Here is a 16270-nt window from a genome sequence, read left to right as displayed (position 1 = left end):
TTCTGCCTGTGCTGACCTAAGCCAATGAGGCATGGACCCTAACAAAACTGGATGAGAATATGATCAACATTTTCGAACGAAAGATTCTACGCCGAATTTTGGTGGTGTGCAAATTGATGGAGTGTGGCACAGAAGAAAGAATAGGGATCTGTATGATATGTACGGCCACACCAATGCACTGGCTATTATCAGAGTAGGGAGACTTAGGTGGGCAGACCATGTTGAAAGAGCTGATGACTCATATCCGGCTAAAAGAATCATGAATTACAACATGGAAGGAAGAAGCCTGGTCGACCAAGACTGAGATGGATGGACTCAGTCACTGAAGATGCAAGGAGGCTTGGTGTAAGAAACTGGAGACGAGCTGCCATGGACAGAGTAGAATGGAGGGGATTGCTGGAGGAGGCCAAGATCCGTTTTGGATTGTAGAGCCGTGGTTGATGATGATGATGATGAACATTGGCTGAAGGCTGATGAAATTGGATATCATCAAAATATTGGTAATCTGACTATAGTTGATTCATACTGTAGAAATGCTTTGATTGGTGGTGGTACCGCTATATATGGGGGAAAGGTAGACGGGTTTGGATGCTCAGCCAATTGACCTGAACATTTTTTGCATTGACTCCATACTTGAAGTGTCAGCAGTTGCTTGGCCCCCAAATTGTGACATCAATATTGTTTTGTTGATATGTTGAAGGAGTGTCTCAATTTCCTCAATAATTTTGGACATTAGGCCCTATATTATTATGTAAGGTGACTACAATATTCATTTAGAAAAATGCAGTGTAAGTGAAAAGCGGTTTACCATTTCATTTAAAACTTTTGGCCTGTTTATTGACAACAGAGAACCATCAAGAAGCATTTCTAGACACAGATTTTACCAATTTGAACTCTTGGGACTATAGTGTGGAAGTAGTGGATCCAGTTGAGGCCGATCATCAAGCCCTTGTGACGGACATTTCTGGTCTGTTTGAAGAGGTTGTTAAATATGTCTCTGATTGGTGTGCAAGGTACACTTCTACGAGTGCAACATTCCATTACTTACTGGTGCACTGGAAAGGGTAAATCGGAGTTCAATTATTGTGGACAGTGAGCCTGGTTTGGCTTTCGTGCAGTTCTTTGAGAAATACAATTCTCTATTTGATAGTTATTTTCCACTATCGAGATCAAAACGACCTACTGTGAATATAGAAAGAAGAATAGGTTGAAAAAGAAAGTTCAAAATTCATTGTCACAGCTGAGTTGGCCAATGAATTTTGAACTTTCTTTTTCAACCTATTCTTCTTTCTATATTCACAGTAGGTCGTTTTGATCTCGATAGAGGAATATTAAAGCCTTAGTGATTCTGCCATTATCTGCTGATATCATATAGGTTACTGAGAATACTGATTACTGAATATTGATTATACTGAGAACCATATACTGATTCTGCCATCTACTATTAAGAAATAGTGACAAAGAAATAGTCGGCTCTACCTAAAAATGCAAGTCAAGTGATTTCAACATTTTTTTTTGTTCACTGTTACACAAATCGTAGTTGCTTTTACTTGACAGTGACATTGAAGAACCGTGTATTTGACGGATGGAGTAACACCTATAGACTAGGTAGATATTGTAAATGTCTACAAGTGCTCGAGAAGTCCTGATGTCTATGGCATGTCTACTCTTCTAATGAAGATTCATTAGAAGAGACATCTCTTCAATAGCCTCACCACTTAGCAGACTAATCTACAGCTATCTTGAACAACGTTTCTTTCCTGATCTAAGAAAGATTTCAAGAACAGTGCCAATTTTCAAAAAGGGTGATACTAAAGAGTTGTCAGATTACCAACCTATATTTCTGATTTCTGTTTTTGCAAGATTATGGAGTCTGTGATGTTCATTCAATTTTCAGCTTATTTTGAGAATTCAATCTTTACAGAGGATCAATTTGGTTTTCACCGTGCCAGGTCGACTACTGATGCTGTCCAACGCTTGAAGGAATCCATACTTAAGGCAATGGAGAAGAAACAGTAAACTGCCATGACCCTCTGTGACTTCACCAAGGCATTCTATTGCGTATCTAATAATATTTTACTAGGGAAGCTCATGAAATATGATATTGGAGGTGTAACCATGGAAACATTGAAGGAGTACCTTTTACGGCATAAGCAGGTTGTAATATTAAACGGTGCTAAATCACGAGAGCTCTAGGTTAAGTATGGAGTGCCGCAGGGATCAATTCTCGGCTCTCTGCTGTTAAGTTCCTCATTTTTATAAATGACCTGAATAAAGATAGAAAAGCCCTGCTTTTTGCTGACAACACAACTCCATGAAGCTAGGAATACTCACTGTCTTCAGTCAATATCGGTATGTGCCGAGCTCCCTTATGCTTCTGAAAAACCAACTGCACACACTCCAAGCAAGAGGCCGGATCCACTACTACTTAACTAGGAGGCAAGACATTATTGACCATCCCTACTCTAAATTGGCTAAGCTGTACACTTGCTACCCAATGCGTACATTGAACATTTTTCAATGTACGCATTGGGACTTTCACTGCAGGTGCGAGAGCTGGATGAAAAAATGTTCAAGAGAGTGCTTTGAGAGAAACTAATAAACATCTCTCTCTATTCTTTGAATAAGGACGGGATTGTAAGATTTTTCGGTCTCTTTAAACGGCCATTTTGAGATAAGTGTAAATGTTTGATCTTCTGTGATTTTAATAAACGACAATGTCTATCCGGTACATACACTGGTCACAGACAAAATTGCATTGGAATGAGCCATTTGAATTGCTAATATTATGAATACAGGCAAAAGTAAAATATTAAAACTTTAGGCCCTGTGAAAAAATCAAATAAAACATTTTCATGAGCGTTTTAAAGACCTATTAACATGGTTGAAGCAAATCATAATAAAACTATGAGAGCAATATGCAAGAGGTGAATTTCTTACACACCTAGAAATCTAGTTACTGGTATTGTGTTGAGAAATTTCATCCAGTCTAATATTTGTTTTTATAAAAATATCTACACTGCAAACATAACCTACAAAGTTGAATGAGAAACCACAGTAAATAATAATGTCAAGAAACTCAGTTTAAATAAGAATATTACTTGATGATATATGAATTATATACTTTAGGTATGATAAGGTATGTTTTTATGATACGAAATACGAATAAGCCAATAAAATTGAAACTGTTTAATGACCGGTGACTAGCAAAACCATCAATGTGGGGTAGACAATACCCCAATTGGCTAACTAATGATAATTGATTACTTTTGAAATAATAACTTAAATAGAAATGAATTAAGTAATTAAAACGATTTGATACCTGAAATTGATGAAAATCCAGTAAATGTTAACCTAGACACACAATAACTGCTGGCTGTGATGCATGGCGCCAAGGTGCAACGATTAGAGATGTGTCGTTCGGTCCAACGATCGAACGATCAAAATTATTTGAAGATCGAAGAAATCAGGTACACCGTGATATATTATCAATGCCATCTAAACTTTTCATGAGTGTACAGTTATATACCGTATTGAATATATTTCTTGCAAAAAGTCAATCAATCAAAATCAACAATTATATTTTGTTAGCCGAATAGAGTTTTATTTGTAATGATAGTTTTATCAATTCACTGGAAAACAGGAACTGAAATTATCAGTATCAGCTGATCCACAAGCTTACATGAGTTTGTCAGCTGACTCTGCTGAAATCAATGATTGTTTGACAAGTGAAAACCAAGGAAGAAGGAAGCAAGCAAGTGAATTTGAGGTTAAATTGTGTTCACAATCTTTTTACAGGTAATTTTATTTTTTTATCAAGTAATATATTGTCTACTGTTACAATTTTTGAAATTAGTTATAACTGTTATTGAATTTAATATTATTTATTATTCCACTGATTAATTTAAGACATTGTTAACTCCAGTAAATGCTCAACCTTGATATAATCATTCCATTGTTGTACATTAAACAAAAAATATAATATTAATTCTAATGCATATCCTGTATCTATCTAATATAAATCATAATATACAAATTGCATTCATTCGCATTTAGTTAGTATAGTTGTTTCACTGGATTCATATTACAGTGACATTAATATTATTGTTTAAAGTCCATCTTAGCCAACTATCCAATTAACAAGCCTTCACATTGATTTTAAATTGTGCAATCTTAATGACCCTGACGTGTGACATCACAGTTCTCTAGCCTGTTTTAAGTTTTCTACATGTTGAATTTAACTATACAGTGTTTCAAAAGTTAGATGATTCATTTAAAAAAATATTCAAAAAACGTTTTATATATATTTTATAGAACTGTATTTAATGTTGTCACAAATAGAAACACCTTGTTTGAAAGTATAAAATTGCGCAATAACAAACAGTGGCTTTAGTAGTTTAGTTACATTGTAAATTGCTGCCTCCACTAGACTCGAATGTGCTAAAACATTATCTTCATTCAATATAGAAATAAAATCCAAGCACGCTTGTTCCATTGTAAAAGCCATTTTCTATTCAACCACCATTTGCACTTAGTATGACGCAATTTTGCCCTATAAAAATGTCCTAATAAAAACCTGAAATGTTTTCCTTTAAAACAACCCCCAAACAAGCTCTGTACATTGTTTCATAAATTTGTATGCATTATAAAAGTCATAGAGTAATTTTTGAAGAACTCAAAACTTTCTATCAGCCCAGACTAGATTTACTTATAATTATTGTAATAAATAGATTAAATTTGTTTGTTTTTTTTTCAGAACACAACTATTGTCGGCCGAATTAAAGATGGTGTGTGTTCCATGCTTCATGATACCATTCCTGCTTATCGTTTGGCGCATTCTCCAGCCTTTCATCCTGAGGTTTTGGAATCCATGGCAAGTAACAGACAAGGATGGTAAAAAGGTTACCAAAGTCCCGTTCAATTGCGTCAACTGTGTGGAAAAAACAGATGAAGATGGCAACACAATAATGGAGTGCCCCATTTCAAAGAAGCCCGCAAGTAACGACAGTGAAACTCATCTGAAATCTTCATGAACCTCTTGTATTTTATTTCTTCTCATTATTGGAATATCAATGGCTATTATATTTGAGTTTAGAGAGCACTGGCAAAAACTGAAAAATTTCCACAAATCTAAGTTTTTGTTATTTGAAAATGGAAAAACCCAGAAGTGAGTTTCGTTCTGGAGTATTGATTAAGTTGATATACTATTATTAATAATGATTAATGCTAGTCATTCCACGTACACTGAAATTTCACCTCAGTATGCTGCTACAGTTACGGAACACTACAAGCACAAATTTGAACCAACAGTTTTTAATTGAATCTCCTTAGAAAGTCCGCTTGTATTCCTATCAATTCTTGAAGCGTTGTTTTCTTCATTCCGTTTTCACATAACTAATTTTCTACTATCCAAACATGTTTTTTAATCAAGATTTGTTTTTTGTTATGTATTGTTCAAAACTATTAAATCTGTTATAAGTTAAATTTTTGTGACTTCTATTATCACCTTCCATTGTAAACGCTATTCGAAAATACTCTATTCAAGCTATTCATGATTCTTGATCATTATACTAGATACAGTACTAATACTTGGCTTTGGGTATATATAAGAGTTGATAGTTTGCCTACAAATGGAATTTACTGTGATATTGCAATTATTCAAATGCTAATGAATTAATTATTATTAAACATAAATCCAAATTAAATACTGTAATTCACCCCGAAGACTTCTGCTACAGCATATATTGACAACAGGGTAAACAGCTATAGATGGAAATTCGATGAGCGCCACTATTCAAAAATACTAGACAAATAATACTAGACAAATAATTTTTGAATAGTAGCGCTCATCGAATTTCCATCTAGCTGTTTATCCTGTTGTCAATATTTGCAGTAGCAGAAGTCTTCGGGGTGAATTACAGCTTTTAATTTGGATTTTCATTTAATAATAATAATTGATAGTTTGCCAGAGAAGAGAACTAGTTTCTCTTAATCTGCAGCAGTCTGCAACTCTGCATTCTATTTACACATGGCACATAACTATACTTATTATTATACTATATTATTAATCCGGAAAATAAATTGGAAACAATATTTAATCTTTTTAGAACTTTTATTAGAATCTAAATAAATATTTCACATTCAAAACACAACTTGATTTACTTTTTAAGGCACATAATATGCCAGCTTTTTTTATGGAAAGATATCGAATAACTTCCAAAAATATAATATTTATATGGTAATACATTTCAATGGTCAATTCATTTCGAAATTCTTACAAATAAATAATATTCATATGGTAGTTCATTCCAATCGTCAGTCAATTTCGAATAAGCAAAAAATAATATTCATATGGTTTGCAATACTTCATTCATTAGTCCTTTTCATTCACTCACTAAACATTTCTTTCAATCATCAATCTCCTTCAAGACAAAATAATAAATAATATGAAACATAAATGATAGATATAATTGCCATTAAATACAAAACAATATAAAGCTAGGCTAAAATAAAAATCAATCTAATTTAATTAAAAAAGAAATTAAACAATATAGATTTTTTAAAAATCATGAATTAAAATTAAATTGAGAGACCCCAAAGGTTAGGCAAAGGCAATGGTTGCAGTCTGAATGCAGAGGGTGAGTAATTTGAAATATAAGAAAACCCTGATCAAAATTAAAAGGTTGGTTCTAACATATTAACTTTTATAAAAGGGAACACGTTTTTTTTTCTTGTAGGCCTACTATACTGGAAAGAAAACATTTCAATAAACACATTTTTTTTTCTTTTAGCCTACACACAATTTTTTATCTTGTAGGCTTCTATATTAGAAATAAAACATTACAATAAACACATTTTAATCCTTTACATACTTTTTTTCTTTTAGGCCTTCTATACTAGAAATAAAACATCACAATGTAATAACACAAAATTGAATGAATTATGCATTGTTCAATGGTTGTAAGCAGTGGTGTGATATGGTGTATAGGGAACAGTGTAACTGCTGAATGGTGGTATAGATGCTGTTGGGGAAATGGTGAGCGGACTCTGGTAGTAGTAGAGGGGGGCAGAGGGGGCCCATTGGGTGGGCGGCGGGGGTGTGAGGTCGTCGCGGCCTTCGGGGGAGGAATGCTCACAAGGCAGGAAACGGTCGTCGTATTCGTTGCCAAATTCAAGCAACCCTTGTAGGTGGTTGATGTAACGTATCGCCATCCTGTGAAATAAAGAACATTCAAACATTGATACAATATCTAATAAGGAAGATGCTAGCAAAAGTTGAAGTTCAAGCCAAGTGTCCGAGAGCTATAAACCATAGAGAAAAGATAGCACAAATATAGATAAAAATAGAAATCTAAGTACACTTTTTAAAATTGTTTACTCACAACATGTTTCGGCTATATGACGCCATTATCAAGATATCCCATGTTATGGGTAGTTTATGTTCAAAATTTCAAGCAGATTTTGTGCTAACTCAAGACGATTTCTGTCGAATACTGTCTAGTATCATAGAGAAAAGATAGCATAAGAAGATATCCCATGATATAGGTAGTTTATGGTCCAATTTTTAAGCCGATTTCATGTTAACTCAAGCCGACTACTGTCTACTACACTGTTTTGGCCGGATGAGAGTGTGAGAGCGGCACATATGTGAGACTACTAGCGTCACATAGCTTCACAAAAAAGAAATACTAGGATTATCGGCTTGAATTAACAGTGAAATTGGAACATACACGCCCTATACTATTGGATATATTCTTATGCTACGGGAGCGGTTGTCTACGTGATAAAATTCAAATTCATTTTAGTGTTACTTCAATAGAATGCACAACAAAGTCAAAAATAGAGAGATAGCACTGATATCTCAAAACACTGATAAGTCAAGAGAAGAGCTTCGGATCCCTTGGGTAGAAAACTTAGTAGAGTGGCGAAGGTAGCTTCAAACTTGAGAGTGATGAATGTAATGCATGTATTTAAATGGGGGCGCACATAGTGGAGCGATATGATCTGAGGCTTCTGACCTATTTTAGTACACTCTCAAGTTTGAAGCTTCCTTCTCCGCTTTACTATGTTTTCACCCTCAAGCGGGCTCTGCCAAATATTACTAGTTTGAATCATTGTTACCCATATTTCAACAGTTTCATCAAGGGAATCGTAAGGTTTCTACCAAAGAGGTAAAGAATAGGATATTCTCTTTTAAGGATAAAAGTATTTCTAATTTCTTTGTTACTACTCTCACCTGAGGGATTCAATCTTGGATAGTTTTTTGCCAGGAGGCTTGCATAACGGCAATTTATCTCTGAGAGCATCAAACGCGATGTTCATGTCTCTCATTCTTGTTCGCTCTCTGTCACATGCTGTCTTCTTGTAATCTGCAATGGAAAAATACAAGATTGTATTAGGTTGTGGTGGAAATTCAAACTTCATGTACTACAGTGATAAATAATATAATAAATAGCCTATAATATAAATAACTTGGCTGTTCCTGTCTTACTAAACTAAAAATCCAGGTACACATTTTCACATTTTATTATTGCATAACAATTAATGATAATAGCTTTATTTGCCAGATCAACATTACAAATTGAGGAAAGTTACAATATATAATCAAATAGATTTTTCACAATACAGTAAAAATAAATTATTCTTGCTGGCATAGCCGGCAAGGAAATACCTGAGCGTCTGCTGTGAGTTCAAAACCAAGAATAAAAATTTTACATTCGTGAAGACAAATTACATAATAAAACAAAGTTACAATACTAACATCGACTATACATAATTGTGGTTGTTTTTTATTATAATAATTGAGTTTCTTCTGTGTGGATAGAGGATGGGGATGTATCATGTATTTTTGTCCAAGCATATTTTCATCATGATGTTTTTTTGTATGATGAACACTATAGTCTGTCCAAGCAGACGTGAACTCTGAAGGATTAGGCCGACCCACCACTACTCACACATCCAATCGCAGACCGCGTTTGTGTGTGTGAGTAAAGCGACGGTCTGCATACCTGCTCGCTAATGATTCTTCTATGAATCGCCTACTTGTGCTAAAGAAATACATTTTTCCAACTGTCAACTTTACTTAATTTGTACCCCAATTACTGAACTCTAAAAATTATTCCTTTCAAAATGAGTCCAAACACGGTACAATTGTGACAACTTTAAACAGTTTTATAGTCAAAAGGTTGCAATATAATAAATAAATTATACTTTTTCAAAAGCTTATTAGAGTTGTCACAAATGTACCGTGTTTGGACTCATTTTGAAAGGAATGATATGTAGATTTCAGTAATTAGAGTACAAATTGAGAAAAGTTAACAATTAGATAAATGTAATTTCTCAGCACAAGGAATAGCACAGACATTCTATTGGTTTCAATTGAATTGTTCTTCGTTCATTCCTAGAAGACCCAATAGCGCAGTTAGGCAGGGCGTGTGTGCCTGAGCGTGGGGGAGCGAGGTTCAGCTTATTCCTTCAGGGCTCACGGCTGCTTGGACAGACTATACAGTGATATCAAATTTAAACTGTGAGCATTTTCAATAATATCAGCACTTCCCATTCAAACAATGCATTATAGCACGGAAAAAATATCCGTGTTGCCAAATTGTGCCATGTTGACAACACAATCGATGCAAAGTTGTCAATTCGAATATATTCTGTCATAGCATGGGCTTGCATGAAAAAATTGAAATATCACACAATTTAGCAAAATGAACGTTATAATTTTGCCCAAGTCTTAACTTATTTCATTGTGAATATAGTGTTCTCACACAGGTTATGAAGACACATATTTGGAGAAAATGTTAGTTTCCTATTCTTTCTTTATTTCCTTATTCTTCATAATGGAACTACAAGAAGGAAGCAGCGCTCCTGCAGTATGTGACACGTCAAAGTTTAATCTATGAAATTATTCAATAGGGCTACTCGAAAGAAAAAGAGACTTGAAAATGGTTTGAAAGCCAAAACTAGTTATTGTCTTTTATATGAGTGTTTATATAACAAAAATCGGGAGAAAAAAAGGTACTATGATATTATTTCTCTAATATTACTAATATACTTCATCGAATATTATTCAGTTTGATGCTGAGGATGAATTTAAGTGATTTACTTGCCTTTATCTGATTGAGTCTGTCGCGCTCTCCACTGGCTTCTGGTTGCTTTGCGAGTAGGCACGCATGTGGTGCCTTGAGGTGGTACACATGTGCTGTCATCAGTAGGTGCGTATGTGCCATCGTCAATAGGTGCGGGTGCCCTGTCATGAGTAGGTGCAGGTGCATATGAGATGTCATAAGTAGATGCGAATGCGCTGTTGTCAGTAGGTGCGCATGCGCTGTCATAATTTGCTGTGCATGCGTTGTGGTCAGTAGGTGCGCGTACGCTGTTATAATCTGCTGCGCATGCGTTGTAATCTACTGCGCATGCGCTGTCGTGAGTTGATGTGGCGCTGACTAGCGGTGGAGGCTGGCAACTGTTGGCGTAGTTCACAGTGGTCATGTCAAGTGGTGCGCAGGTCATGTTGTAGGGAGGAGGCTCCAGCGTGGTAAGGCATAATGGCTCGCTCTGTATCTCTGCACTGTCAGCATTTTCGGTGGGGCTGGACGGAATCTCCGGACCACAGTCCAACATTAGTTCTCTTTCCACTGCAGGCACCAAATCCTTCAAACAAATTGGAAATCTATCAGTTTCACATACCTAATCAGGGCCCTGTTGCATGAGAAAATACAAACTAATAATATTAGTAGTCAGCTGGTTATTAGAATAGAAAATTATTAAAAAATATTATACAAATTATTATAAATATTATTAAAATTTGGATTGTATTTTCTCCTGCAACAGGACCCTGTTTGACAAATTGTTAGAATGAGAAAATACAAACTAATAATACTAGTAGTCAGCTAGCTATTAGAATAGGAAATTACAAAAATATAAGCTTGAATTTTATCATGCAATAGGGCCCTGTTTGATATATGGTTAGAAATTGTAACAGAGATATTTTATTGCATGTCAAAACCACTAATTTATTGATACAATCTGAGATAGGCTACTAGTTTTGGTTATTATGATGGTGATTGATAATGGTGTAACAACCGCAGCTAGTAATAGCATAGAGAAACAATAGCGTAAGTAGATATCCCATGGTATATGTCGCAACTTTTACTGTTATCTCAAGCCGATTATTGTCGATTTTTACTGTTTTGACCGGGTAAGAGTTTATGAACGGCACAATATGAGAAACTACCAGCGTCATAAGGCTTCACAGGAAAGAGCTACGTGGACTATCAGCTTGAGATAACAGTAAAAGTTGCGACATAAACGCCCTATACCATGGGATATCTACTTACGCTATTGTTTCTCTATGGTAATAGCCTACAGTATCTAATGAAAACCACTTGATGTTGTCAAGACCAACAATCTATTGGAACAATAAATTTGTGATACTAGTTTCGGGTGTTACACTACATGATTAATCATTATTAACAACCGAAACTCTCAATCCAATAATAACAATTATCAATATTCAATAGAATCAAATGAGTGGTTTTGACAATATCAAGTTGTTTTCATTCATTATAGATATCTACCAAACCTACCCCATCACCTTCATAACAATATAGAAAGCTATCTACTCAAAATTGTTTGAACGGTTTGAAGGTTTGAACGAAATGTGACATCTGGTGGATTAAATTATGGTATGATTGCACTTACTATGATGTGGTACATTCTGAATTCAAATCAAAATCAAATCAAATCATTCATTTGCCATACAATAAATACATATTCAAAACATAATGAAAGAAAATACATATATCAAATACAAATAGCCAAGAATTACAAAAATATCTAAGAGCTGTTCAGATTTCGTTTAGGCTGCACTCTACCAACAACCCTAGAAAATTGTTTTAAACATTTTTCATGGCCTTCAATGGATTACAGCCAATATTTATAAGTCTAGAATTTTAGTTTTTTCAATGTCCAGTACCTACCATGTCTAGAACTGATTTACGAATACATAATGATAACTAAAATTCAAATTTAATTTATTCCAAGACAAAATAAAAACAAAATTACAAAATAATACAATATTCAATTATCGTATGTAATGACATACCTACCTACATTCTAGGGTATTATAAGAAAATGCTTCATATTAGTGTGGCTTGTGCTGAAGAGAATGAAAGCAGAAGAAAAAAAAGTAGGCCTACCTACCGTAGCCAAGTAATAGTTTCTTGTACTGTTTAGTTTCTTGTTTCTGTACTTGTAGACAAGTACAGGGTAAAAAAGTAATGAGTGGAGGAGTAAAATTTAAATATATACTGAGAGTACAGTATGAATTACTTAAAAAATATTATTATTGACTAATTGCTACAGTAATAATGTAATAATTCTTATAAAAGCTTCTGTACTTATCTTCAAAGTACACTCAATCAAAATATATTTAATTCAATTTTATATATCAGTGTGGAGAAAATTGATAGAGAGAAACCACAGTAGTAATTATTCCATGCCCCCTGTGGGTTGGGGGAGCTTTGAGTCGAATATCGTACTCAAGAATGCATTGAAAACCAGAATTCACCCACAGTATTCCTGCTTGAATGAAAAAGACTAATAAATTGTCAAAAAAAGACTAAGAAATTGTATACCTGCTTATCGTAGCAGGCGACTAAAAGGGACCCGAAGGCAACTCCAGATGTTGTATTGCCTTCAAACCCACCGGATCTGCCCCATCAGGGCAGTTTCGGAGGGGCAAAAAGAAAAACCCAAGAGACCAGAGATGGGTGAAACTCCAGGACAAATGTGGGTCAAGAGGCTGAGTCGAGGGTGGCCGGGCGCCCTAGAGGCAGTTTGGCGTCCCCTCTCTCAGCGGAAGGACTCACAAAAAGGCCAAGAGTGGAACTCACGTAGGTTACGAGTTTGTGGGTGGAGAGGCCAAAACCCACCACTGATCAAGAAGGGCGGCCATTCAGGCAACACTTCTGGGAGGGGGGAGGCTTTTAACCCTGCGAAGTTTCGGAGGGGCAAAAAGAAAAACCCAAGAGGCCAGAGATGGGTGAAACTCCAGGCACAAATGTGGGTCAAGAGGCTGAGTCGAGGTGGCCGGGCGCCCTAGAGGCAGTTTGGCGTCCCCTCTCTCAGCGGAAGGACTCACAAAAAGGCCAAGAGTGGAACTCACGTAGGTTACGAGTTTGTGGGTGGAGAGGCCAAAACCCACCACTGATCAAAGAAGGGCGGCCATTCAGGCAACACTTCTTGGGAGGGGGGAGGCTTTTAACCCTGCGAAGTTTCGGAGGGGCAAAAAGAAAAACCCAAGAGGCCAGAGATGGGTGAAACTCCAGGCACAAATGTGGGTCAAGAGGCTGAGTCGAGGGTGGCCGGGCGCCCTAGAGGCAGTTTGGCGTCCCCTCTCTCAGCGGAAGGACTCACAAAAAGGCCAAGAGTGGAACTCACGTAGGTTACGAGTTTGTGGGTGGAGAGGCCAAAACCCACCACTGATCAAGAAGGGCGGCCATTCAGGCAACACTTCTTGGGAGGGGGGAGGCTTTTAACCCTGCGAAGTTTCGGAGGGGCAAAAAGAAAAACCCAAGAGGCCAGAGATGGGTGAAACTCCAGGCACAAATGTGGGTCAAGAGGCTGAGTCGAGGTGGCCGGGCGCCCTAGAGGCAGTTTGGCGTCCCCTCTCTCAGCGGAAGGACTCACAAAAAGGCCAAGAGTGGAACTCACGTAGGTTACGAGTTTGTGGTTGGAGAGGCCAAAACCCACCACTGATCAAAGAAGGGCGGCCATTCAGGCAACACTTCTTGGGAGGGGGGAGGCTTTTAACCCTGCAGAGTTTCGGAGGGGCAAAAAGAAAAACCCAAGAGGCCAGAGATGGGTGAAACTCCAGGCACAAATGTGGGTCAAGAGGCTGAGTCGAGGGTGGCTGGGCTCCCTTGAGGCAGTTTGGCGTCCCCTCTCTCAGCGGAAGGACCCACAAAAAGGCCAGGAGCGGAACTCACGTAGGTCACGAGTTTGTGGGTGGAGAGGCCAAAACTCACCACTGATCAAAGAAGGGCGGCCATTCAGGTAAAACTTCTTGGGAGAGGTGAAGCTTTCGACCCTGCGAAGTTTCGGAGGGGCAAAAAGAAAAACCCAAGAGACCAGAGATGGGTGAAACTCTAGGCACAAATGTGGGTCAAGAGGCTGAGTCGAGGGTGGCCGGGCTCCCTAGAGGCACTTTGGCGTCCCCTCTCTCAGCGGAAGGACCTACAAAAAACGCCAGGAGTGGAACTCACGTAGGTCACGAGGACTAATCAGTTTGAAGAGACTGCGAAGCATAACACACTGGATTTCGGCAAGCAACAAGGTGATGAATGGGATGTTAGTATGGGGAAAAACTCCTGGTTCATTTAAAGGACACAGGTATTGGTTTGCCTAACTAACTTACTACTTGGGAACACAACAAGCTTCGGTTGACGTGTGGGGTTCTTTGAACCTTTGGATCCTTGAATCCGTCCCGTCATAAACAATAAAAATTATAAATAAATAAAATAAACAATAATTATTCCATATGAGTGAGTTAGAGATATCCCTAGTCACTAGTCTAATATTATTGGAGTTATAAGTTGAACAATAAGAATACAGTATCTAATGAATTAGAAATGGAATTATTATCAACTTTTTAACCAGATCACTCTCGTGTTATCGGATGGGCACGTTAACTGTCGGTCCCGGCTGAAGTATGACAGTCGTGAGGCCCATTGACGGCTTAAATTATATATTCAGGCGGTGGGACCTTCCCGCAAGGGACTCCCCACCAACAAAAGCCATACGAATATACTTTTTTTATTAACTGGAAAAATTGAAATTCAACAGAGGTGAAACGTATTCTCTAAAAAACCTGAGGTTTCATCACAATTTCTCTACAAACAAATTTAAGAAATTCTAAAAAGTGAGCACAGTTAGATTTTTATATAGGTAACAAAGACATCAGAGAGTTTCATCAATAAAAACCGTTGCGATGCTGAGAAACATCTCTTATAGACATTAGACATCAATCTGTTGCACAAAAAAAAGAAAATTTGAGACGCACAAAACAAATTGAGAAAAAGTAAACTCAGTTATAGCATAGAGAAACAATAGCGTAGCTTACGCTATTATTTCTCTATGGCTATAGGTTTTAGATAACAAAGGTATGAGAGAATATCATCAATAAGAACCGTTGCATTGCTAGAACCAACCACTTCTATTAACAGACATGAAGATCGCACGGAAAAATTAAATCTATGCTATAATAAAGGGAAGAATTGGTTTATACACGTACGGGATAGGAAATTCACGAAAGACGCATCATCTTGTTTGAACTACTGGACTAATTAACTTGAAATTTTTCATATAGATTATAGATTCTCAATTTATCGAGGATTGTTATAGGCCTATATCAAATTCTTCAAGATTCCAGTAGGTCAAGGTTTTAATCAGACCTCTGCGGAGCATGGGTTACCTGCTAGTCAAAAATGAAGTATTTTAATAGGGCTAGGCCTACTGAATGTTTATAGAAGATAACTAGCACCTTATTGTTATATTTTTTTGGAAAACATACACTTGAGAATGACATAATGTCGAAACTAGTCGTTTTTATATTTGAAAATAATACAAGAGTAGGCTTACCGCGGTACTAGTTATATTTTCTATAATTAAATTGAAAGTATAGCATGATAGAATAAGAGTAGCCGTCTAATGAACACAGTGCTTACCTCAGTTTCCACATTGCTACTTTCGAGTTCTTCTTTGACAAAACTCATGTCGATGTGTGATGTTATAACCGATACCGTACAGGGTTCGAACCTCTCACCACTGTTGTGATCGCTTCACTAGATTCGTCGTCGCGTACGAATGCGTTCATTGAAAAGTATCTAATAGCATGCACCTGATCAAACATCGCCATCAAAAGCCGACGTATTGTTTGAAATAGTTGAGCGGTAATGAGGTGTTTGTTTTAGATTTAAGTGACTTCCAACCGTTTTCTTATAATTACCGAATAATTTCAATCGTAATTCGTATCAGATAGGAGGGAAAAATCCCTCTCTCAATTGAGAAAAAGCAGGCTTCCGTTATCATGGAGGTTGATAATGTTGGATGATCGGTAATATTTCATCTCAAAGGAATAGACTAAAATCCACAAAAAAGTCACCAAACGATGTAGGTAATTCATTTTGATAAAAATAGGATTTCAGCAATCCTGCGCTACATAATTCAGATTACAAACCGCTGAAAGTTTCTTTTTACTTTTCGA

At 36.7% G+C, this 16270-nt stretch overlaps 2 protein-coding genes across 2 annotated transcripts; one reads left to right on the top strand and one right to left on the bottom strand.

The window, feature by feature from the left end:
* The first annotated feature begins 3544 nt into the window (after positions 1-3544).
* Positions 3545-5484, top strand: LOC120350914. Its single transcript, XM_039426210.1, has 2 exons — positions 3545-3798; positions 4757-5484. The coding sequence occupies exons 1-2, from the start codon at positions 3683-3685 to the stop codon at positions 5031-5033; spliced, it is 393 nt and encodes a 130-aa protein (XP_039282144.1). The 5' UTR covers positions 3545-3682; the 3' UTR covers positions 5034-5484.
* A 1093-nt stretch (positions 5485-6577) lies between these two features.
* Positions 6578-15878, bottom strand: LOC111051046 (neurogenin-1). Its single transcript, XM_022337469.2, has 4 exons — positions 15732-15878; positions 10113-10656; positions 8237-8369; positions 6578-7213 (listed from the first exon to the last, which is right to left on the bottom strand). The coding sequence occupies exons 1-4, from the start codon at positions 15777-15779 to the stop codon at positions 6952-6954; spliced, it is 987 nt and encodes a 328-aa protein (XP_022193161.2). The 5' UTR covers positions 15780-15878; the 3' UTR covers positions 6578-6951.
* Positions 15879-16270: the final 392 nt, after the last annotated feature.

Source organism: Nilaparvata lugens, chromosome 4 (assembly GCF_014356525.2).
Source record: "Nilaparvata lugens isolate BPH chromosome 4, ASM1435652v1, whole genome shotgun sequence".
Classification (NCBI taxonomy): Eukaryota; Metazoa; Arthropoda; class Insecta; order Hemiptera; family Delphacidae; genus Nilaparvata; species Nilaparvata lugens.
This window is presented reverse-complemented; position numbering and strand designations above follow the sequence as displayed.